At 40.3% G+C, this 25,103-nt stretch overlaps 2 protein-coding genes across 5 annotated transcripts in view; one reads left to right on the top strand and one right to left on the bottom strand.

Annotated features, from left to right (window-relative positions):
• The first annotated feature begins 322 nt into the window (after positions 1 to 322).
• Positions 323 to 8,540, top strand: FAM8A1 (family with sequence similarity 8 member A1). The gene is made up of 5 exons (XM_027654064.1): positions 323 to 851; positions 4,239 to 4,359; positions 6,573 to 6,696; positions 6,914 to 7,053; positions 7,371 to 8,540. Exons 1-5 carry the CDS (start codon positions 323 to 325, stop codon positions 7,513 to 7,515), a joined length of 1,059 nt encoding a protein of 352 aa, XP_027509865.1. The 3' UTR covers positions 7,516 to 8,540.
• Positions 8,541 to 11,006: 2,466 nt separating this feature from the next.
• The window catches only part of NUP153 (nucleoporin 153), a 44,852-nt gene continuing 30,755 nt past the window's right edge, over positions 11,007 to 25,103 (bottom strand). For 3 of the 4 annotated variants that reach the window (XM_027654060.1, XM_027654063.1, XM_027654061.1), the window contains exons 12-22: positions 23,726 to 23,863; positions 23,276 to 23,368; positions 22,958 to 23,048; positions 22,553 to 22,672; positions 20,352 to 20,966; positions 18,248 to 18,442; positions 16,975 to 17,817; positions 16,022 to 16,381; positions 14,101 to 14,373; positions 12,640 to 12,799; positions 11,007 to 12,172 (exon numbers count right to left, since the gene is read on the bottom strand). In XM_027654060.1, coding sequence (XP_027509861.1) covers positions 12,088 to 12,172; positions 12,640 to 12,799; positions 14,101 to 14,373; positions 16,022 to 16,381; positions 16,975 to 17,817; positions 18,248 to 18,442; positions 20,352 to 20,966; positions 22,553 to 22,672; positions 22,958 to 23,048; positions 23,276 to 23,368; positions 23,726 to 23,863 — 2,973 coding nt within the window. In that variant the 3' untranslated portion in view covers positions 11,007 to 12,087. The remainder of the gene's footprint in view (positions 12,173 to 12,639; positions 12,800 to 14,100; positions 14,374 to 16,021; positions 16,382 to 16,974; positions 17,818 to 18,247; positions 18,443 to 20,351; positions 20,967 to 22,552; positions 22,673 to 22,957; positions 23,049 to 23,275; positions 23,369 to 23,725; positions 23,864 to 25,103) is intronic. The other variant, XM_027654062.1, reaches the window with a different exon arrangement.

The following is a 25,103-nucleotide window of genomic DNA, read 5'->3' as shown; positions in this document are numbered from 1 at the left end:
AAAAATAAGCAACATTTAGACAGGAAAATAAAAACGTATAAGAATCCCTCGACTGCGCAGTCCCCCGGCGGGACGGGGCGGCCGCCGCTTCGCCGCCGCCTCAGGGGCGCCTGACGCCGGGCAGCCGCGTCCGCCAAAGCGCCCGGCGATACCATTTCACATGCAGGTCGAGGGGAGGAGGGGAGGAAAGGCTGTTTCTTTCCGGGCGCGGCGGGCTCCGCCCCAGGCTGTGTGCTGCTCCCCCCCCCCCTCCGCCCCTCCAAGTGGGAGAGGCGTGGCACCTCCCCCGCGCACGCGCTGTGAGCGCTCGGTGCCCGCCGCGATGGAGGAGGCGGCGGCGGAGCGCGGCCGTGCCGGCGCTGGGGCGGCGGCGATGGCGGAGGGCGGCAGCACCGCCGGGGGGGAGGACAACGCCAGCGACAACGACAGCGCCAGCGCCACTGCCGCCGCCGCCGCGTCCTCAGCGCCGCCGCGTTCCCCTCCGGAGGGCGGCGGGGCGAAGCCGCTGAGCGCGGCGGAGTACGCGCGACGCGTACACCAGTGGCTGTGGGACTCGTACTGCGGGTACCTGGGCTGGCAGGGCTGCCCGCCCGCCCTGATCGCCGCCGCCGCCGCGCAGCCGCCCCCACCCAACGCCAGCGCCGCCGCCTACTACTACAGCCCCTTCTACCTCTTCGCTCCGCCGCCCGCACACGCGGCCCCCGCCGGGACGGGGCCCCGCGCCCCCGGTGCGGCCGCCCCAGCCTGGCCGGGGGCGGCGGGCGCGGTGTCCCCCGTGCCCAGGGCGGGCTCCGGTAGCGCCGCCGGCACCAGCGGCAGCGCTGCCCCCAGGGACACGGGGCGGCCGGCAGGTGAGTAGGGCAGGGGCTAGGGAGAAAGGTGAGCAGCCCCAGGAATCGGGGTCTGGAGAGGGGAGCCGGGGGTGTGCGACGTTGGGGGTCGCTGCGACGCCGTGTGTGCGGCGGGCCCGGGCGTGTGGCTGTGACACGGGGTGACAGCCCTGAAGCCGAGGTGGTGGAGCCGGAACTTGGCCCGTGAGCGGGTTTGGGACACAGGGTGACAGCCCTGATACCGAGGTGGTACATCCAGAACTTGATCCGTAACTTGAACCAAGTTCGGGAGGGTTGACTTGCGTGTGCAACAACTTCAGTGACTGTAAGATGTTTGTGTGGATACGAAGGAGTTTTTTTTAATTTCTAGTGAAACTTACCGTCACGGGCTTGTAATGCATCTAAGATTTATAAGCAGCCTGTTTAGATGATGAAATCTAAACTAACTTTACCGGTTTTAGCAGGCTCTCGGGGCCCAAATAAAATCATTTAATGAAATCGAAGCAGAGAAGTGAAAACACGCCTGCAGTGAACAAGCTGGCGGCAGGAGATAAACAGAAGTCTGTTACAGCTGTAAATATTGAAGGCAGTGCACAGCAGGCCTTCTGTTTATATTTGTTCAAGAGTAAGGCAGACTTGCTCTGATCACGTCAGAGGTAAAACCTGGAGCCCCAACATTTTCTCACAAGTCAAGGAACATATAAGTGACATTCCATGAATGTTCCGTAACACCTCAAGTAATGGTAGGAGACTGTGGAACAGAGCACTGCTGAAGGACTTTGGAGAAAAGCCGGATCTCCTTTCTCTCTGCAGGGCAAAGTACGACATTACTGATCTGTAAAATTACTTATAAGCTCAGTGTCTGTGTGTGTTTGAAAAATGTTTTTAGTTCCTTTTCCCTTCTTTTGAGGGGAAGGGGATCTAGCTTCTGAACTGGCTTCTTTCTTATGTTTTTGAGCTGATGTTGCTTAAACACAGTTATAACACAAAGTAGTATTTTCTGTAATTGTGCTCTGATCCTGAGTTACAGATTGCTTGTAAACACATATTGCCAGTCCTTAGAAAAGAGGAGATAGACAAAGGCTAGACTGATTATTCTTGGATTTTTACCTACTTTTTCAGGAGCTAATTCCCTGTGTTAAAGGTAATTTAGGGCTTCAATAGCATTTCATGCTGCTGAACATGGTTATTTGGAATACTACATACTGTTGCAACACCTGGCCTTCTTAAGGGAACTGTGGGGGGGATATAGTGGTACAATACAATTATAAACAACGACTGTTGTGCCCATGCTTTGGCTTCAGATTGCAGCTGGATATATCTGGAACAGCTAAAGTGATTACTGCTCCTTCTTTCCTGCTGTAGATTATTGCCCACACAGCAGGCTCAGCAGGGCAGGCCGTGTATCCCTCCCTGTGCCACTGCAGTTTACAGCCCAGTGTGCTTACATAAGCTGAAACAAGTGACAGCTTATGTTAATGTTGCAGATTTTAAACTGGGATGTCAAAAAGTGGGATTGTTAACTGCCTCTTCCACTTCAGTCTGCCTGCAGGTGTGTGTCAGAGCACCACTATTAACAGCACAGGTCGTCAGGATTTCAGACGCGTCCTCGCCTTGCCCCTCCCTGCCTTACTGCAGGAGATTACTGCTCATCTGCTGGGAACAGTAGGGCAAAAAGTGCATCCAAGCCGCAGCTGCCCCTGTGGCTGACTGGCACAAACACATCTTTAGTACTAATCTTGATGTAAAATCCTATACTTTGAGCTGGATGGATGTTGCATTTGGCTGTCCTTGCCACGCAAACAGCAACTCTTGGCAAAATAGTGGATTTCTAATACGAGGAACATCTTGAAGCACTGCAGTGTGGATCTGCCGGAGTCTTAAGGGTTGCCAAGGTTTCTTAATGTAATGCAGTTTAACAAAATTTGAATATTTATCTTCTTAGCCCCACGTAGCTTCTTCCTTATGCAGTCACTGAATTTAATTTATTCAAGTGAGTCTCTGCCACTAACTTCAACAAAGGTGCTGCTTTTAACAGAGCATATGAAGGCTTTTGCCTGTTGCTGTGTGCTCAGGCCAGAACTGGGAGACTGGCTATGCTCCCACTTGCCTTAGTTGAAGAATCTTAGAATTTAATGGACAACTTGGGCAGGCTTTGACAATGAGAATGGAATTTTAGTATTATATATGAGTCGTGCTACTTGATACTATAGATGCAGGGGTATTATTGGTGCAGCAGGTATGAAACGAAGCTATATAAACCAAGGTATGTTAAATAAGAGCTGGCTCTTACCTAATCTCTGCTTGATTCTACTTACCCCACTTAGAAAGCGCCTGAGCACTGTGGGCTTTTGGCTTGGCTCTAATAGCTCACAGGGCCACGATTGGCAGGATCAGTTTTAGCAGCTGGACTGTGGAGGCTTATTCCAAGTGAAATTTGATGATGTTTTTTGAAATTGGAATGATTTTCTTTCCTCTTTTCTTGTTTCCCCGTGTGTGGGAGTAGGTGTTCTCAGAAACAGTACCAAACCCAGTCACTGTTTCCTGTAGGTTAAGTCTACTAGTACTTGGGTATTTCTAAGTAAAGTTTGATGTGAGTCCTTGCAGATTCCATGTGAGAGTCGTGTTTGTCCTTTGGGAAATAGAGGGGTGGTAGGTGGGTCCAGATGAAATTGTTTTGCAGTAGAATTCCTTGGAAACTTTCTAAGGTGCTCTTTAGTGTTTTCTCTGCTTTAATCACCTGAGGTAGCATTAGCAATAAGAGCTTGTAACTGCTACTACTTGCTTTGTGCCCATTTGCACTCTACCAATTAACACAGGAGAAACGTGTTACATTTTGTGGCTGGGTGTAGAGCAGCACACTGCTTTTTCATAAGTAGTCTATAGGAATGTTTATGTCAAGTATGACTAATATTTTCATCTGCTCCTGTTTGTGTCTGAGTGGGGACAATATGCTGTGGTTTACTCTTAGAGCTGGTACTTGGTGCACATGGAAGCCTTGCTGTTGAGCAGTAGAAGAATTGTGGTAGATCTAAGATCTAATTTTTCTTTTATCTGACCTCTCAGACTTACTTCTCAACGAGGCTGTTCTAAACAAAAGAACACAAAAATTGATGCTTCTTCAATGTACTTCAGTTCTTTAGCAGAGTATGATTTTGCCCGTAATCCTTATCATGAGTGGACTCAGAGGTTGAAAGAATTTAAGAAGGCTCTTTTAACTCAATTTAAACAATTCAGATAACTTCTAAAAATGTATGTTTAAAAAAATTTTCTTGAAGAAGATGTGAGCTAAGATCAAGATCTTGATTATGTACTTGCAGAAAGGTTAATGTAGAGTGTTCTTTGGCTGATAGTGTTAACTGTGTTAGTACAGTAAAATCTGGGTAATATTAACTATTTCTGTTACAGGTCGGGAGTTCCTTATCCCTTCGTTGGCACACAGGTTCATAGCAGAGATGGTGGATTTTTTTATTCTGTTCTTTATAAAGGCAACCATCATTTTAAGTATTATGCACCTCAGTGGAATAAAGTAAGTTTATTTTAACAGTTTAAAGCTTTGTTGTATACAGCTTTAAGCTTTTCATGTTCTTTGAGGTGTCGGGTTGTATTTATGGTACGCTTGGGCATATGATGGCATTGAATAACTGACAGAAGTTGAGGAAAAAGCACCACTGGGTTAACCTCCTTTTAAAGACATCCTGATTTTTGGGTCAGCTGATGGAAACAAAATTTGTACAGGTGTATAGGCTCACAAACTCCTTACTAAGGACAGAGTAGACTTGCATACTTATTTAGGGGTGGGCAATAGCAAGATTGTTAAAAAGTCCTTTATATTTTTCAAAGAAAAAACATTGACAAATAAACTTGTCTTTTTAAGGAGCTTTTAAAAATGTACTGGATCTACCTGCAATGGAGTTAATTTCCTTCACAGCATCTTCTAAGGTGCTGTGTTTTTTAGATTTCTGAGCTAAACAATGCTAACCCACACAAAAAAAAAAATCTGATCATGCATCAGATATATATGTACTTTGAAAATGCAGCCTCATTGCTAGGAGTGCTACCTCACTGCAGGCTTTACTGGGTGTAAATTTGGGTTCTTAAAAAGTAGAATTAAACACTGTGTGTGCACTAGACTGAAAGATTCATTTTACATTTTTGTACACAGACATAATACTTTTCCTCAAAGACTTTTTTTTTTTATCTGCTTCTTTAACTGTAGGTGTCTTATTCCTCAACTCGGTTATTCTGCTTTGGGTTGGGGTAATCAAATATTTTGGTCTGATTAAGAGATGAGTAGTCAATAGTTGGTGTAGTCAGTAATTGCATTCCTGTGCAAACACATTTCAGAACTCGAGCTTTCTGCTCAAGAGCCATCCAAACATTGATTGACCATAAAGTGATACTATACAGGTAACATTTTCCAGGCACCTTTAATTGCAGCTTGAAAGGTGTGTGAAAGAGAGGCAAATCCAAAACAATAAGTATGTCAGTGTAAACTACCAGTGGTTTTTGTTCAGATAAGCAGCAATTAAAATGCCGAAATCTCAGTTCTCTTTAGTTGCCAAAACCTCCAACTGTAAGCTGACAGCTTGTGTTTCCATTTTGGTTTTAGTAGGCTGATAATGATACAAAATGAAGTACTGGAAAGATGGGGAACAACTATGTGTAATTGCCTCTGTAAAGTGGTGAAGGTGTAATTTACAGCACATTCAATATTACTGGTTTTGTGAGAGCCAGGAAGTTGCTTACAAGGAAGTTCAGAGAAACACTGGCGGGGGGAAAGGTTCTGCTTATGAGATGTGAGGCTGAGGTCAGGCTGAGTTGTCATGAAAAAAATACCTCCTCTCAGGCTCAAGACAGACACTTCAGGTCAAAGCTCTATTGAAGGGAAATGCAGGTTGTGCTTCACTGTTTTCTTAATTCCTTAAGTCTGAATAAAGAGGAGGGTAAGTAGTACAAATATAAGATGGACTGTTTGGAAGTGGGACTACACGTTTTTATGTGAGTCTCAGATGCATGAGTGGAAAGCTCTTGCCTAAATACATGTTGCAAGTATATACATTCCAGGTGTCAGATAAGAAGGTTTAAATATGTGGAGTTTATCTTGCAAAAATATGCTGTTAACTCAAAATGGATGCTTCACATAGCTCTGTTAGAACAAAAACCAGAAGGTTTTGATTGCTTTAAGTTAAAATCTTCCTGTTGCATACCAAAGTGCCTTCCTCCAGTAGAGTATGGTGAGCAGTAAAGACTGCTGAGAATGAGGAACACTGATCATGCAAAGGATGATATAGGGCTTCCCTGCTTGCTTAGGGAGACTTGCAACTTCTCCCTTGTGTTTGTAGAGAAGTGTTCTTTTTCGTTGAGAGTTTCTGTAAGGAAGAGACTTGGAGACTTGGATACCTTCTATTTATACAAAGTTAGATGATCACCTGTAGAATCTGTTTATTTCCCAAGAAGTGTGAGAATTTTCAGAACAATTCTGCAGCTCACTACCCAGGGATACCATTGTGCAAAAGTGGTAATAAAGAATGATCTTTTCATAATGAAAAAGACAAAACAAGGGCAGCAACTTGGAAGGAAACCTAGTGTTCTGAATTTTAATGGCTTGTTTAGTATCAGAGAGCCAAGGAGATTTTTTTTCTTCTACTGATACCAGAACTGAAGGAGTGAATTGCAGTATTAAAGGGGTAACATTGGTATTGAGAGGACAGTTTTGAAGTTCAGTTTTATTTTGCACAGGGACATCTCTAAATTTGCCATGCATTACATCATAGAGGAAATAGATGAAGATACATCCATGGAAGATTTGCAGAAAATGATGATAGTAGCTCTCATCTACAGGTTATTAGTCTGCTTCTATGAGGTAAGTACTCATAAACACTAATTCTTATAATTAATAGTTGTCAGTTGTTGAAGAAATGGTTTAAAAAAATTCTGTCACCATAGACCTATAAAGTAAATCCTCTTCACAATATCTGGATTATGTTGAAGCTTATGACATCCCCTTGAGGATAACCAAGTTTGCTCGACCTGTCAACCACATGGTGGTGTGTGGAATTGAAATAACCTTTCTTTTACAGATAATCTGTATTTGGGGAGCAGGTGGAGCAACCCCAGGGAAATTCTTGCTTGGACTGCGAGTTGTGACATGTGACACATCTGTACTTATTGCGCCCAGCCGAGTGTTAGTCATTCCATCCTCTAATGTCAGTATGACAACGTAAGTGCTCTTGGCTCCGTCACGTTGCACTCAGACTAATAGTGCTGAAAGCATGTGATTTGGGAGGAAATAACACCATTGCTTTATTGTTGACCTTTGCAATAATTAGACTGCAAGAGCTATTGTCAGATTATGGGATCTAAGAATAAAATGGTAATTATTCAATCACATTGATTGTTTTTCAGTTTAGGTGGTACAATCTCCTCTAGAGATTGATCTTTGTACCATGTAAAACTGAGGCACTAAACTTGGAAGTTAATTACTAACATAAGCAGAAAAGTGAAAATAAGGCACTGAATGTTCTATTCTCATTTCAGGTCCACAGTACGAGCTTTGATCAAGAATTTTTCTATTGCATCATTTTTTCCTGCATTTATTACACTGCTGTTTTTCCAGCACAACAGAACAGCCTATGATATTGTAGCAGGAACTATTGTGGTCAGAAGAAATGGAGTCAGATGATACCAAAAGATGAGATTTCCAGACTGGTTCTGAAGATCCCCTCCCACCCCCAGAGAATAAAGACCTACCCCAGAACTGAAATTGAGGTGTCTATCGGAATCTTTTGCCCTAATTAAATGGGAACTGATTCAGAAGCTAAAGAAAATGTATGGCTCCTGTATGATGCCAGCAGCTACCTTCAAAATATTGGAGTTTTCATAGATGCCAAAGAAGTTTGGGAGAGACAATACGTATTAAATCTGGGAGTATTAACTTCTGATCGATGAGACAGAAAGTGGCTGCTTTAACTGCAGAAAGGAGCTGTTCTGTTCATCAGTCTGTGGAAAGCCGATACCTAGAAATATTCCACCTTAAAAGAAATGTTGCTCCTACAGTTTTGGATGTTGGCAGGTAACTAGAAAATCAAGTTGTTTTCCAGGCCATTGCCTGTCAAAGGATAAAGGAAGAAGAGAACTGCAGTATTAGACAGCAAGGCAAATCATGTTAATTAAATTGCCATGTGTGCAGAAAGAGAGATCAGCAGTGGTTATCATGTCTTTTATAACTGCTTCACAGATCATATTTCCTCACCTTTTAAGTATTTTATCACAATGTTAATGTGAAAAGTTTTTTGCATGACTGTCTCAAGCATTGTCACTTACTTCAGTTGTCCACGCTAAGGAAGAGGTGAAACAATAGCTACTTTTTTCCTCCGGGAAGGGTATGTTACACTGCAGTGTTAGAGAACCACCCTGTGTAAATAATTTTGCAGCCATGAACAGTACAGATCATGCTAATGAAAGGTAACTTTTTTTGCTTCTGTTTGGAGTGAAAGCACTTGTCTATTTCTTGCATATAATGCAGAGCAAAACAACTGAATATGTTCCAGAAGCATGCAGAAAACATTAACTGAAATGTGTTATGGGTGTAAATCTGCAGAAGAATACAAATACTGGTTATTCTCACTTTATCATTCTGGCTAATTGTTTGTATATTCAGAATAACTTAAAATACTGAATAAAGAAGCCTAATATTTTGCATGACTACATAGCTTGGATAGTTGGTTTGTTCTCATCTTATTAGTATCTTGGGAAATGAGTATTACCAGCAATGTTGATGTTTTAGTAAAATTTGAGCAAGCGTTTGGAATTCTTCTAGATGCCAGTTTTTGTGTGTTCCTCCCATAGGCCTAACTTGCCACTCAGTGGCTGAAGTTCTTGCCCTGCCTTCAGTTTTGGACAATGGTTTCGTTAACAACAGACATGTTTGAGAGCTTGGTTCTCTCTTGTCTTCAGGTGAAATAACTTAAAAATGTGTTCATATTCTGCAGTACTTTTGTTTGACAAGTCATTTGTTCTGTGTATGAATGTACTGTGTATGCATTTCAGTTTTCATTTGGAATGATGAATCAGGACTGGATCCAGTGCTGAATAGTGGGAGAATGAAATTTTCACCTCTCCAGAATGAAGCCACTAACTATTTAGATAACTACTTTTAAATATTTATTTTTGAAGTGAAAAAAAAAGTTGTCTTGGCTAGAAAAGTTTTGTGTCTTTGCTCAATCAGACAGGGTATCAGTATCAAAATACCTCATACTTTTGAGGGTTACTACTGTTTTACACTAATGATTTATTACCAAAAAAACTTTGGCATCTTAAGTGTACCATTAGCATTAATGATCATGACATCCATCACTGAAACAAAAATGTCTAAGTACTAAATGGCAATAAGCAGGCCTCAGGAAAGCACCCCCTTGTTGCTAGACAACTTGAACTGAACCAGAATTGAGCTGAAACAGAATTTCAGAGATACCACTTAACTATTCCTAGAATCATAAAATCGTTAAGTCCAGCTGTCAGCCCAGCACCATGTTCACCATTAAACCATGTACTCAAGTGGCATTCACATGTTTTTTGAGCGCTGCCAGGGGTGGTGACTCCACCGCCTCCATGGGCAGTCTGTTTCAATGCTTGTCAACCCTTTCTATTAAAACATTTTTCCTAATGTCCTGTCTAAACCTTCTGGAGCCAACCAGAGGCTGTTTCCTCTTGTCCGGTCACTTCTGGGAAAAGAGACAGACCCCCATTGGGATACACCCTCCTTTCAGGTAGAGAGTGATAATGTCACCACTGAGCCTCCTTTTCTCCAGGCTAAACACCCCAGCTTCCTCAGCTGCCCCTCACAGGACCTGTGCTCCATTCTTTCAAAAAATGTTGACTTAAGCACTGATGTCAGGCATGGCAATCAGCCTGATGAAAACTAAAGCTGTCAGAAATAACCAAAGTCCTTTCTAGGGTGAATTTTACCTATTCACAAAAAGAAGTTTTTTGTTCTATTTACTGTAGCAGTGACCTAGAAACTAGGATTCAAGATGTGGGGGGAGGGAAGGGAAAAGCAATACCATTGGCTAACTTCATTGCTACCAACTCAGATATAAGGGAAGGTTTATCCTACCCTGCAGAAAAATACCATCCCTTCCACAGCAGGTACAGAAAACAATTAATGCAAGAAGACAGAGCCTGTCCATGGAAATATGTATATTATGCTGTTGGAAATGCTTTTAGTTTGTCTCTTATGCAAGCTGCAGTGAAGATGCCACCTTTTTCTGTTTGTAGGATGAGTACTGGGCCAGTGAGTCATTGCTAAGGGGGAAAAGTGAAATCTGTGACATTTTTCAGGTTTAGACAACTGGAAATATGTAACTGCATATAATCCTTTCGCAGCTCCAGTGGCAAAATATGACTCTCTGAATAGCAGTGTTTGTGTGTGGTTTTGAAGTCTAGTTGCTGAGTATCTTCTATTTCTAGAAACAGTGACTGGAGCTTTACACATGAAAAGGGCAGTTGGCCTTTGTCCTGCTGTCAAGTCCAGCTCGTGCTTAGAAACTCATCTCACTTTGTACCCTCGGCACCTGCAGCCGTACAAGGGGTGAGCCGTGTTCTGGTGAAGGGCAGCAGTGCCAGCAAAGGCCTCAGCCCTGCCTCTGAAGACATTTACAGCACAGACAGTTATGCAGATCTCTTCTCTTCTAGCTGAAGGAAGAAACTGTATCTCAGTCATACACTGAATGCTGTGACTTGGTACAAAGTTCAGCTGTGGGTCCCCAGATGAACAAGCATTTCCTTTGATTTTACTAGAATAATGTTTGTTCTCCAAGAAGTTCCTTTAACTGCTACAGAAGTGGAGACCCCTAATTACTCATTTATAATTGGAGGTACCTTTTCCTCTTCAGTTAGAACAGTGGTGAATGTAACATTAACTTTTTTTTTTAATAGCATTATAAAAAAATGAACTGCAGTCAGCTGACACACTGATAAGCTGCTCTAAGCTTCAGTCAACAATAAAACTCTCCTTTGTAACAGGAGACCTTTAACTTATTTAAGATCCTCTAAAATCAGTGACACTGTGAACAAGCAGAGGTTGAAGAAAGCATGTTACATTGCTCGGGTTGACGTAACCATCTCACACAGTTACAGCTCCAGATGCCTTTATGGAGAGTTAAAATTGCCAGATCATATTTCGCAGTTTTTATTGATGGCATTTATCCCATGGTTTAACATGTTAATTATACTGTAATAAACATGGCTTTAATATTAAACTTTTCCTTATTATCCAAAGTCACCACAGTCCATTTCAGTAAATATAAAAATATATACTTAATACTTTGTACAATACTGGTTTTTGGTCCAAACAAAAATGGATCAGAAAAGCCAATAAACTTACTTTAAGAATTCCCAATTTTAAAGATTTTCTAAATGGATTTAGGCAACTTTGAATAATGAGATTTACATAAAATCTGAGACAATACTAAACAAAAATGGCCGTAACACACAAAATTAAAATTTCAATTTCACAGATTTGTTATGCCAAAAAAGTACATAGAGAAACAAAATTGTATTTACACGTTTCATAATAAAATAACAAGGCGAGACAGGTGATAAAGGGCTGTAAGAATGAAAATATAGAAATAGCATATAATTATTAAATGAAGAACTACAGATCTAACAAGTCCTTAGCATGGATCATCCTTATATCAGTCTTCCTCTATCAGAAAATTTTAGTGCACGATACACCCAAACTCACTCACTTCACACATACACCAGCACAAACTCAGCATAGAAATCATTCGTTATCAACATTCTCTACTCTATACAGCATCCCTCGCTGATATAATTACAATTTCGAGGCGTCAGTAAACGCGAATGAGCGCACGTAGTGGTGCGGATGAAGAGGTATTGTACAAGCCATTCACTGTGCAGGCTCTACTCAGGGCTACAGCCAGACCATGCCGAGTCAGTGAAAGAAGTAACTTGAGACTTTTGCTTGAGAACAGCCTTGTTGCCAACTTTACTTGCTACCGAAAAACGTTAACAGGGAGAGGGAAGGGAAGGACAGGAAAGCTAGGTTTTATATTCCTTTAGGCAGATCTGACTTCCGATAAGCCAGCGTGAGGTACAATCCCAATAACTGAACAATTCAGGGTAGCAGCTGAACAATTCAGGGTAGCAGCTGAACAATTCAGTCAGGGTAGAAGCTGAACAATTCAGAGTAGTAGCTGCTTCCAATGTTTTTGATGTTTTACCAATCAGGCGTTTACTTTCTACGTCTAACTGCATGCTTTATCTTCCGACCAGGAACTGAAGGTCCAGAGGCAGAGAAAACATTTTTCCCATTAGTCCTATCAAAAGAAATTAGTAGTTCAGAATTTAGGACAGTGTAGCTGAAAATTCAGTAGCAGCACTGAGAAGATATTCCAGAACAACTGTTTCATAGTCTTGTCTCACTAGTTACCAGCTGGCAACAAACGGCAAATGATGAACAGGAGGAAGAGAGTTCCAGAAACCAAAACCAATTAAATCTCTCTTATTCAGAAGGTAAGCAGCAGCATAATGGCTGGATACGGATTTTACCTTTCAAGAACAAGACAATCTCACATGTGTTGATGTGTGATATTCCTGACAGCTAGGCTCCTTTAAAGATACCGTTGCTTAGTTAGCCAGTCAGGCTAATACAAGGAAGGGTGCCAAATTTAGTTTCAAACTCCAAGGTTCATCTGAACACCTCAAGATTTAACAGCAGTAGAGGCTGAACACTGTCCACTGATATTACCCGAAGCTCAAGTGAAATTCCGATACGGTCTCTTACCCCAATGTAAATCCTGCAGGCTGGCTGAACGAAAATCCTGAAGTGCCAGAAGGCTGTGCAGGAGCTGCTGGTGCAGAAGGATTTGCACTAAAAGTGAATACTCCTGGGCTATTTGGAAAGCTGAAATTAGCAGTATTTCTTCCAAACTGGAATACAGAACCTGGGAAGATGGGGTAGAAGCAGAAGCAAGTAAGAAAGTTGAAATTTGAGTTCATCCTTTCCAGCAAAATCCTCATGTTCTTCCCCACTGTCTTTATAAAAAATTTTTTTACAGGTTGCTCAAGATGACAAAGTTGTGGGAGTGGCACCTGAAGTGCCAGATCACTACAGGAACAGTATGTATGGAATGAATCCATTCACTTTAACAGAGATTGAGGAATTCTTATAGTAATACTGCTGGCACACTGATAATGAATTGTTCTCTAACTTGTGTGCCATCATAAAGTTTATACCTATGCAAACTGAAGTTTATTAATAAAGTCTTAAACTGTAGCCTAGAATCACATAGATTTATATTCAAGTAAACTTTCTTGTGTTCCTGCAGTTGATCTGGGGACTCCCTTTCCTTTAATGTGCTAACACAGCACCTCACCTTTAAAAACCCCAAACATTCCTACCATCAAAGTAACTGATAAGCAACACAGACAATCCAGGGAGAATTTTACCTTTGAAATGCTACCTAATTTATGAAAGGCTGACTTGAGTAATGTGGTGTGCCAACTAATCTGCTGATTAGTACAAAAAGATCAGTTACTTAAAATGGAGGCTATTTTGTAAAACTTCTGAGAGGAAAAAAGGGAGGCTTTTCCCTTTAAGTACTTGATGTGATATCAAATACAGACGTTCCGGCTGTGTTTTTCTTTTTGGATTGTTACTAGTGTGGAACAGGTCCTTCTTACACTTAAATACCTTCCCATGGTATTTTATACTTCATTAGTAAAAAGATCTTCTAATATGTCTTAACCCATAAATTCTTAAAGAAACCAAAACAGTTCTGACCATATTTTAAACAATGAAGCCTATTGAAGTCAGATAACTAAGAACTACTCTAACAAATCCAAAAATAACAATTTTGCAGTGCTTCTGCCCTTCTGTTTTGCACAAACTTACCAGTGATTACTCCATGGCTTTCAACACTTCCTTTTAATCACTAGGTTTCTCTGGAAAATAAAGCCCAGAATTTGTGGTACAGTTGCAACCTCCTATCTGCTAAATCTCTTGTGGAGAAGGCTTACTGTGAAGCTGGATACCTATGGCACATCATGTCTCCACAGTCAGGACTGAGACACAAATCACACCCCTATACCCATTATTTTTATGGAGGACAATTCCTACATTTGAATACGAGCGTAATGCCAAAGTCTTCTTTCTGCGTATAACTTAAGGTGCGCTTCATGAAAAAGAAAATAAAATGTATCATCTTTGAGACCAAAAGGGAAGAGGAGGATGGTGGGCACTCACCAGCACTGGGGGTACCAGAACCAAAACCTGGCTGTTGGGTTGCCTGCTGTCCGAACACAGAGGGCTGAGTACTGCTCGTCACTGAGCCGAAGGCAGAAGGAGCAGGCTGAGTGCCAGCTGAAAACAACGTTGACGACAGCGATCCAAAGCTTGGAGCGCTTGGCTGGCTGGACCCTTGGCTCGGGCCAAATGCTGGTGGCTGACTGGTGCCAAATGGTGGGCCAGCAGCAGGCGCTGGGGGCCCAGAGCCAAACAGAAACAAAGACGACGACCCTTGGGGAACAGAAGAAGGATGTCAGTCAGTACGTGCCATTTCCCTCCCACCCTCAAGAATGAATCTAGAAAACAAAGGTTCTAAAACCCCAAGTCTGGTAGCTCAATCCTCATTTAAATCTCAAACTACTTGTGTGGATATATAAAGCAAATAGTACATCAGCCACAACAGGAATTGCACCTTTTAAGTAATATGAGAAATGCTATGTTTATCAGAATCAGACAAAATTAAATCTCAAACACACTGGTTGCCTCTTTATGTTCTACAAATGAATTCCCACAAATGGTATGATTTAATCTGTATTTACTAAAAGCTGTTTCTACCACACACAGAGAATATTCACTCAAACTGTATTTGTCCAACATGCAAAATACAGCTCCTGATTTATTAGAACAAGAACATGCATCTCTCTTCTTGTCAGCAACTGCACCTCTCCCCTGTCCAAGTGTTTACCATTATCAACTTCCGGAGGTCAAATGATGCTTGCAGTGATGATCTCTGTACTTCTCTACCTATCATCAACAACCAGCCCAGCTGTTCAGCTGCTTCAGTTCTGCATGGCCAGCAGAAATAATGGAACAAAAATGAAACTCAACTGAACAGTGACTCTGAATGTACATGGTGGATGTGCTATGCAAAAAGGACATTTTATCAGCACTATTAGTGCAATCTGAGCAGCTCTCATGCAACAGGAAATACCCTCTGTTGCACCATAACTTGGAATGGCTTTACTTCCAAGATGAACAAATACACAGTAAAATAAAGGCTTCTGCGTTTGTGAAGATGTTTGAAATATGGTGTCACCTACTAACGAAATGACACTAAAAGTTACTGATTTGTTAGCAGGTTAAATCAATCTGTTGGGTGTTATAATTTTGGACTGTTTTCTCTCTGTTTCTGAAACATGAAAAAGTGTGCAAATTAAACTTCTGTGACTGACAAAGTTAAGCCATCAGATCAAACTAGATTAAGTCTTTCCCTCACAGGTTCATTCTTATTTCCAACATACTCTATGGTTCACAGGAGTATGGAAAATTTAGTGGATTTTGTCTTGTGTTGTACTGCTTCATGCAAATTTATTCATTTAAATCATACAGTGGCATAATGAACATAAAACATGAAGAAACTTTGTATTTCTTATTGCTCTCTTCTCTAAGATATTATTGCTAGATAATTAACAATTAATTGCTAGATAATTAACAAACACTGGCCATGATCCTTAGTAAAACCCAACCTTTAAGCAGCAGTGACTGCATTTAGAGGAAATGCATTTACATATACCTGTGAGGGAAGGACTTTGCAAATCTTGACATTATTTACAACAGTTGAGAGTTTTAGGTATGGGAGAGAAAAATCAGGGATGCTGATACACTGACTCCTAACTGTAAGCACTGGACTGATAGCAAGAAGAAAGAAACTATCATTCATTTTCATGGGGAAAAGCTCCTATACAAACTGTATTTCTCAGACTAGAGGAGAACGAGCCCAAATTTATATTGCTGAATATAAATCCTACTATTTTCCCCTACTTCCATGCATTTGGCCTGCACATTTTCCAAAGTAAAATATTCATGAAACAGGATCTCCTTGGTCCACTGTGTAATGGCAAAAATGAGAAAAGCAGAAGAGCATCTATTGAAAACGTACCTGTTGAACTCGATGTAGTTGTGGCTCCAAAAGTAAAGCCTGAATTTGCTGCATTGGTGCTGCTCTCTGCTGAACCAAACAGAAATGGAGTAAGAGTCGAGCCAGTGCTGGAAGATGTGGTTGCTGGTTTGTTTTCTTGAGAGAAGCCAAATGACTGAGATGTTGTAGATTCTGCAGGATTGCCAAAAACAGAGCTGGTCACAGTGTTGCTGGGTTGTCCAAACACAAAGGGAGTGGGAACTGGCTGAGGGTTTGAGGAAGAGAGGGTGCTGCCAAACACGCCGCTGCTGTTGGCTGAAGTGGTGGGTACGACTGTGCTGGAGGAACTAGAGCTCAAGAAGCTGAAAGATGCTCCTTGTTCTGAAAGGAAGAAACACAGTTAATAAGTCACACAAATGGAATTTAACAACCAAGAATTTTTCACACAGTGATAATCAATGAAGAACTTTAATCCTCCCACTGCAGACTTTCAATAAATCAGAGGAATACAAAACTGTGTAGTATCTATGAAGTGATTTTTGTACCTTTGTAGGAGTAGAGAAACTCCAGTATTCCCTGTAGCACAGCTGCAAGTACATGGAACTAAGATATTCCCTCTCTCCTTCCCTTTTACTATAAAAGACAACACTTGTACGAGGCCTCTATACTGCACCATGTTATAGATTTTATCACCAGCTGAGCTGCTGTTACTGAGACAATACAACTTCTGTGCTTATACCTTATACAATAAGGTTCCCTAAGGTGTGGCAATTCTTTTGTCTAAACATAGTGTTAAAACTCATTGAAATCAATAGAGGAATTGCCTTTAGACATATTGTCTATGCATCAACAACCAGAACTAAAGACAGGCTGCAGGTAGTATATAAATCCCACAGATTTTGTCCAGTACAGCCTCAGAGCTATTATTTGACAGACACGATCAGACAAGTGAAGGCAAAAGATGTTCTGTTTACCGCAAGTACTGGTTTGTGCCCCAAATGCAAAAGGTGGCTTTGTCTGCTCACTTTCCTTTTCTGACGGTTTACCGAAACTAAAATTGAATACAGGTTTTGCTGTGCTCTCCTCTTTGGTATGCTCAGCTGTCCCAGATGAAAAGATAGGTTGTGCCTTTAACTCTTCATTGTCAGATTTCTTTCCAAATGCTAATGGACCAGCAGAAGTGACAGAGTCCTGTTTCTCTTCTGCCCTTCCCAAAACAAACTGTGAGGCAGGTGCAGACTCCACGCTGCCAAAAGAGAAGCCTCCCTTCGTTGAAACAGTTTCATCCTTTTTCTCATCTGACTTCTTAAATGGCAAAGCAGATGATGCTACCTCCTTTTCTGCCACAGTTCCAAAAGTGAAGCCACTGACTCCGGTCTTATTCTCATTGGTAGCTATGGAAGAAGTAGAACTTGTGCCAAAACCAAAACCTCCCAAAACTGGTTCCTCTTTCCTTTCCTGTTGCCCCAGGCTCGTTGTTCCAAACTGAAATGTTGAAGGGGCCTGACTGGTTGCAGATGGAAGTCCAAAGGTAAAATTGTTACTTTTACTTTCTTTTTTACTGTCTTCTGACTTAGAGTCTGAGGAAGAAACTCCAAATTTGAAGTTTCCTGAACCAGTAGCAAACTTAAATCCCCCAGTCACAGTGTTGGACGATGCAGATTCAGATGCAATCCCGAACTTAAAGCTACTTTGTTCTCCAAATTTAAAATTTCCTGTGCTACCCAAAGTTTGAGAAGATTCAGAGGACGATGATGGGACACCGAACGTAAATGATGGCGTTGCGGCATTTGTAGACACAGCAGCAGTATCAAAACCTGCAGAAATAAAAAAATATGAAGCTTGCAATGTATGATGCACCCACAAACACATACAAAAAACAAGTAAGGAAAACTCCACACTCCCTCTCTGCACAGATCTTTTCTCAATGGTGCTCTTCTGTCCAGCACCCGGCTTAGAAAAGCACTCTGCTAACTTCTTTGAAAGACCATGGTTTCAGTCTGAACTCCAAATGAACAACACGCAAGGCTCGTAAAGGACAACTATGTTACTGATATAAACTTTTCTCTGAAAAAACATAACGTTTTTCTGGGGAATGGGTGTGGAAACGTAGGCTCTGTACCTTATTTAAGCAATATTCCTAGACGAAGAAACAGACAATTTTGTCATACCTCAAAGGAAAAATCACTCTACTTAGAAAAATAAATTGCAAATTGCACATCCTTGTTTTTCCTCATGAAGTATTACCTTTGAGTTCTGCTTTGGTGTCTGGCTTTGCATTTTCACAGGCTATGCATTTTGTGGCTTCTGCTTTGTTTTGGACCAAGCAGACCTCACATTCCCAGCTTCCTTCAGGCCTCTTGAATTTGTCTAAATCCAGAAAACCTCCAGAAGAAGCAGAAAAAGCAGAAACACTGCCACTAGTCACAGGCACTGAACTCCCTGAGAAAGAAGCAAAATAGTTAATCATCCTGCTTAAACTATAAAGTGAACATGGACTTTTTAAGAAACTCTCCAATGCTCACTAAATTGTAAAACACACAAGCATAACAGTAAAAAAACATCAAGCTACAAGTTAATTTCAAACACATTCTGAGAATGTAAACAATAGAAACATCTGCATTCTTCGTTGCAATTTATAAATGATTTTAAGCACAAATTGAACCAGTGACATTGAAACAGCAACTGCAGTTGGTAAAATACAGCAACATGGCCTATTTCAGATGTAAATTACAGGTATTGCATCAGAGCTGCTAAAAGAATTTCTGGTGACACAAGTAACTGGTAGTCAAAGTTAGCATCACTCAAGTTAATGATCACTGTCAAGTGATGAAAGGCTGACAATTTACTAGAATGATTCATTAGCAACTCACAAAGACAGGAAACATTCAAAACTACACAGTGACAAAAGAAAAAAAAAAAAAAAAAGGAACTCAAAGCTTCCAAAGCCACAACTCTGTTCACTACAGAAGCTACACTGTCTTCAAGAGCAGCAGAAACAGGTTGCCGAGGCACGGAAGACAATCTTGCCTTCAGATTTTTTGTTTCTGATTTATCCCCCTATGAGATGTCACTTGTTGCCGCACTCCAACAGCAAACTTCAGCTCCACAGTGTGAGGAGTGAAGCAGACACCCAGAAGGCACAAAAGCATCACATAATCATCAGCTACAACCTGAAACCACTGAGGGTGGCATTTAAGAGAGAGGCAGAAGATAGTGTCTCAAGTTCAAAACATTAAAGACAGGAATGGGTCTTCTGTTCCACAGTACACCCAGAGAATTTATATTCACGCATCTTACCTGCCTCACTCATCCCCTTGACAGACATAATATAACTGTGCAGTTCTCTGTGCCACGGCAGTCATGGCAAACCCCTCAGTTCTAAAATTCTTCCTTGCAATGGCCAGAGTCTTGGACAACTGGCCAATAGTGCCAGCTGACCACTGAGGCTGGAAGTCCATGAGAACAAGCTCTAAAATGCATTACTCTTAGATGAAGAAATTCCACTCTTACTGCACAAAAGCACGATCTAGTCCATCTTATATTAATTGCCCCCCCCAAGATGTATTTGCAAGGGTGGTTTTGACATTAAATGATGTTAAGAGCCAATGAAAATTAGTGTTAAAATAATTATCTGTGGTTTAAAAAAGAATAAATTCACTCAATACAGTTACAATCACATATAATAGGAAAAAAACCGAACTCAACTAAAGAAGGCACCAGCGTCCCCAAAGTCTATAAGGACCCTGACCTCCCCAAACAAGGTCACACGTGCTCTGGAAGGCTACCATAGCCTTCACAGGCATAGCTGAACATATGGTTTTGTTCTAGCTTAAGACAACTAGTTAAAAACTACACTGTCTTGGAATCTGGCTTCATACCTCTGCTCAATTACACTCAAATGCTGACTGGAGACATTTTTAGCCATGTTGTATAAATACTGTTTCTACTTAGGTTTTGAAAGAGAAAAAAAAAAAAAAGCCCAAGAAATCCAGTAGTTTTTAACTCTATGGAGTTCACATTTTTCCCCAATGAAAGGGAGTCATCTGGTTTGAAGTTAATTGAGGCATCCATTTTAGTCATCTTTCCTCACCAGCTGTAAAGCAGGGTACATTTGCTTCAATTCAGCTCTGCACTAATACATTTCACAATCAGTTCAACTCATGTGACAGGCTGGAATCTGGGCTGAGACCTCCAAAGTGCCTGCAACCCATTCCTGCAGAGAGCCACTAATTCATCCTGTCTGGCATACAGCCATGCTGCTGAAAATATTTTTTAGATGCAACATATTTTGTTCTGTATAGAATGCACAGAGACTGAGGTTGAAACAACTGAGAAGAAAAGGACAAACCTGCTTTGTCGGACTGACAAGCTACACATTTGGTGTCTTCTGCCTTATTTGATACAAGGCACACTGAACAGTTCCAAGAGCCTTTTGGCTGTTTAAATTTATCTCCAAATCCCAGAGTGACTGTTGTGCCGGTGCTGCTGGAGGAGGATGTCACTGTCACCGAGTTGTCTGTGACCATTGGCATTGTCAGGGCAGGCATCACGCCTGTTCCAGGCTTTGGTGTCTCACATGCTATACATTTTGTAGCTTCAGGTTTGTTCTGGACCAGACAGGTATCACAATCCCATGTGTTGGGTGCTGGTTTAAACTTGTCTTCAAAGCCCAATGTCCCTGCTGTAGGGACTGTTGTCTTAGAGGAGACACAGTGACTTACACTTATCGTCTGTTTCGTACTCTCAACAGTTGACAGTTTAGCAGCTTCACATGTTACACATTTTCCATCTGTGGTTTTGTTCTGCAGACATGGGTCATGTGTGTCAGACTGCCAAAACGAGGATGCTTGTTTGGAGGTGTCTTTACCTGCAGAAAAACTACTTATTGCAGGCCTTGTATAGACGACTGTGCTTGTAACAGGCTGTGCAGATGAACAGGAAGGTGTTTTCCCAGACATAAAGCCTAAATTAATTAAAAAAATTAAAAATTGGAAAAAAAGGGAGAGATCTTAGTAATAAAGCAGTACCCTGCTGCATATAAGTTACTTATAATACTAGACAACATAAATTTAAACAAATTGTCAATGGTCACAGCTATACATTCCAACTAACCACAAGAGGAAGTCCCAGGAAATCTTATCTAAAGGGATGAAATTTCATGTGCTGCGCTGGGACACAACATAACATTTTTTTAAAGCTTGATTTAACTCTTCATTTCCAAGAAAGTTTTAGATACAAATCTCCTATGTATCTGCCACTACAGTGGTAGATACAAGTGTGAACAAACAATACTGAAAGCTGACTGTCATGGACTAGAAATAATCCAATTTCATTTTAAGACACCATGTCCAATCGAATCAAATTTCTAAAGCTATTTCTGTCGTAGTAGATGACTCACATTTACTTTGACAGTTGTACAGCAGTTGGTACCTGGAGCAGTAATAATTAATAAAAATTAAGACAACCAAACAATTTTTATCTATAATCTTTGTTCAAAATGCACTGGATACAAGCCAATTCCTTATTTAAAGGTGACAACTTTCCAGAAACAAGTACCACCAATATGGAAACACTAATGAAAATGCTACAGCAATACATCTTAAATATCAGCACAAATTACTTGTAAAGGTAAAATGAAGCATTTCTTTTTTTTATTATTATGTTGTTGTTGCTTTGTTTTGTTTTGTTTTTTTTAATATCAGAAGTGGAATCTTTGAGCAGTGTGGATTCAGAACCTGCCTCTCTTAAACTGATAAAGAAAACTAATGTCACTTCACTGGTAAGTCTTTCCTTAAACACACAGCATGATTTCTCTCATTTAGCTCTTTCCGGTATAAAAAGCCACTGCCTTCTTAAGTATTATATAGATTTGTCATTTCACAATAAAAAGACCTGCTACAATTCAAGGCTTATGGGAAAAGATCAAATTCAGTATAGTCCTTGAAACAAAAACCATCATCTACACACACACGCACTTTACTGAACAGTTGAAAACAACTGCAATTAAAATATTTTTAAGTGGAACAGCCCATTATTAATTAAAATTTACATTTGAATCGATAGTAACTGTTATAATTTAGGGCCAAAAGATTTGCAGCTTTTGAAACATCTTTAGGAATGACATTACCATTCTTCATTTCTGGAGATGGTGAAGGTGGGAAAGTAATGTTCATAAAGCATTTTACAAACATTTCCTTTCCAATTACATAAATGTCATTTATTTAAAACAAAACACTGATTATTTGACTAATTCTTTTATATTTAATTTTCAATTACAACCTAATATGTACGTAAGGAGAAACAATGCATTTGGTTGGAAGTTGCAGTTTTCCTTTCAGCACTGAAAGCCACTTACAATAGAATCAACCCTAACAGGTGCAGCATTTAATGTAATGTTCTCCTGTGTTTGTATTTATAGCTAACATTGCCTTAACTGTGACAAATGAGGGGCTTTTTTTGTTGCTGTTGTCATGGGTTTTTTAAAAATCAATGCAACGATATACAAGTATATTTTTTGCAATATATATTTTAAAGAGTTCATTATCTCACCAGGGCTTTTTAGGATGTCTAACACACTTCCTTGCTTTAAGAACTTAGCAGGTTTGCAGAGGCCATCGTATTCTTCTTCCTCTTCCTTCTTATTGCTGGTGCTGTTTACAGTAGTGCTACCTGTTAAAGTAAAACAAAACCCACCTTTTACAAAGAAATCCACTCAGTATATATTCACATTTGCTAGAAACAAGAATTTCCACGTTTCATTCCTCTTATATAAGAATCTTCAAAATTCTACCTTGTTTACAACAGTTTGTAGTTACAATTTGGTTAAAAGCAGACCTGTCACTGAAAACACCTTTTGTCTGGAATTTGTAACATGCTCAGAAATGACAGATTACCTATTTCATATACATAACAAGAGAATCAGCACTAGATTTTAAATGCTAAAATTTCTGTTACCTGGACTAAATAAGGATGTCACTGGTGTATCAATGGATCCAGAAAGCTCTGCTGACTTTGCAACAGGAACACTAAATGTAAACTTAATCTGCTATGAAAAAGAGAGATTTTTTAGATTCTAAGTAATTTTAATCAAATTTTGCACAAATAATAACCTGAAATCCAGTCTTCAAAGTTGTGGTGGATGCTGGATAACAAATTACAAGTCAGAAATCTATATATTAGTTTTTCCCCTTACCAGGGCCAATTCTGCTTTATTGCTCTGCAGTATTTTACTAAAGCCTTGAGAAAACATTGATCTTTATTTATTTTACTTACAGACATTGGAGGTAGCACTTCCACCTCAGTAGACTTCACAATTGGAGATGAAAATACAAAAACAGGACTGCCAACATTACTTGCTGGTTGTACCTGTATTTTCAAAAGAATTAAGGTTTGTATCTAAAAGAAAAACATCCAGGTGAAGCAGCAGCTACGTGAATTCACTATCTAACAGACATTCTGCAGTGAAGTTGGGAAATCTGATCTTTGATATTTCTAATCCACAGCTCAGAGTTATAAGAAAATGAAGCTTGCAAGTGAGTGTATAAGATGAACAGAAGCCAAATCAAGAACTTTATGCCTCCCTCCCCAGGTCTCAAAAAGAACACAACCCTGATTCATTCATGCTGATTAGTTTTATGAGCACCATAGAAAAAGTTAACATTCAGCAAAGCAGATGTATACTCATCCTGAAAAAGTGTCCACGAAATACAAAGAAAGATTTACCTTGTTCATTGCAGCTTTTGAAACAGTGCTTGGTGATGATGAGACGGCACTACTGGCAGGGAAACTGAAGCTGAATGTCGGCAGCGATGCAGTACTGATAGGCAGGGGTACTTCGGGTAGTGCTGCTTGCTCCACCTCCTAGGTGTACACATTTTAATTGTTGTAAATTTCAATTTTTCTTTAAAAGTTGTCAATTTTAATTTTTCACTTCCTTTACAAAAGCTGTAGATTTTAATTTTCTTCTTTCACAACACATACTACCTTCCTACCCTATCCCACCCTTAATTTCTTAACAAAGTTAAATATTACAGAGAGATTTATAGGTAGAGCAAATTTTTAAAAGGAGTCCTAACTTCCCCACATAAATCTGCCACATCATTTTTATTTATGGCAGCCCTGTTTCCATGCAATACTACATTCATCACCTGTCCAGTAAGAAGACTGAAAGTTAGCTCAAAATTGTTACCTGTGCAGAACAGAGAGGAGCACAGATCAGATTTGTTTTCTGTACTCTAGCTAATATAGAGACATAACCATTCTATGATGCCCTTATCTCTTCAAATTAAGAGTACAACTTCATGGCAAGTAAGAAAGTGTTCCTCTTGCAAAATTAGGTAGGACAGCTGCCAAAGTTTCTGAAGTCAATACTGCAGTGAACTTGGAAAAAGACAATGTTTAAAGAAACATGTGTGCTCCTTTGAGTACGAAAAAACTCAAACCAAACCATAGCACAGAATGCCAAAAAAGAAAGCCTGACAAGCAGCACAGAAGATCATACTCTGGTAAATCTAATCTATATCATGTATCAGGATGCAAAATTTAAAACTCAGAAATCAGTGTACCTTAAGAACTTCTGGTCTTATCCTTGTCTTTTAAGCAGTTTGATTACCAAGACTAGATTAGTTAGAGTTTAAATGGGAATAGCCAATCTAATCACAATTTGCACAGTAGTACCAAGATCTACCCAGAAGCGACTAATCAGAGATGTACATCGCTACTACAGAAATTTAATGTACCCTACAACTCACATATTTCAGAGATTTCATCTTAAGAGTCTATCACAACCTTGATATTGAGACCATTTCTATTATAAAAACATTCTCCAGTATCTACTACTTCTTCATTTTGAATCAGCCAGAAGACTGATTTAAACTTTTTATGTTTAAGGTCCAGTAGTAGGCAGCTTACATAAAAATTCAGTCAGGAAAATAAACTTTGGGATAGCAACAACCATTGTTTCATTAAATGGACTTTTGCCATTAAAACAAGAAAAAAAAATGCCTCCACAACAACTTTGACTAAGTGCCAAAAATTGTGAATGATCATTAGCAGGCATGCCGAACACTGTCTTCTGCTTCAGGTTCTTGGCCCCTTACAC

This window comes from Corapipo altera, unplaced genomic scaffold, assembly GCF_003945725.1.
Source record: "Corapipo altera isolate COAL_440 unplaced genomic scaffold, ASM394572v1 60, whole genome shotgun sequence".
In the NCBI taxonomy this organism is placed as follows: Eukaryota; Metazoa; Chordata; class Aves; order Passeriformes; family Pipridae; genus Corapipo; species Corapipo altera.
Note: the sequence above shows the minus strand (reverse complement) of the source record. Positions and strands in the feature narration are given on the sequence as shown.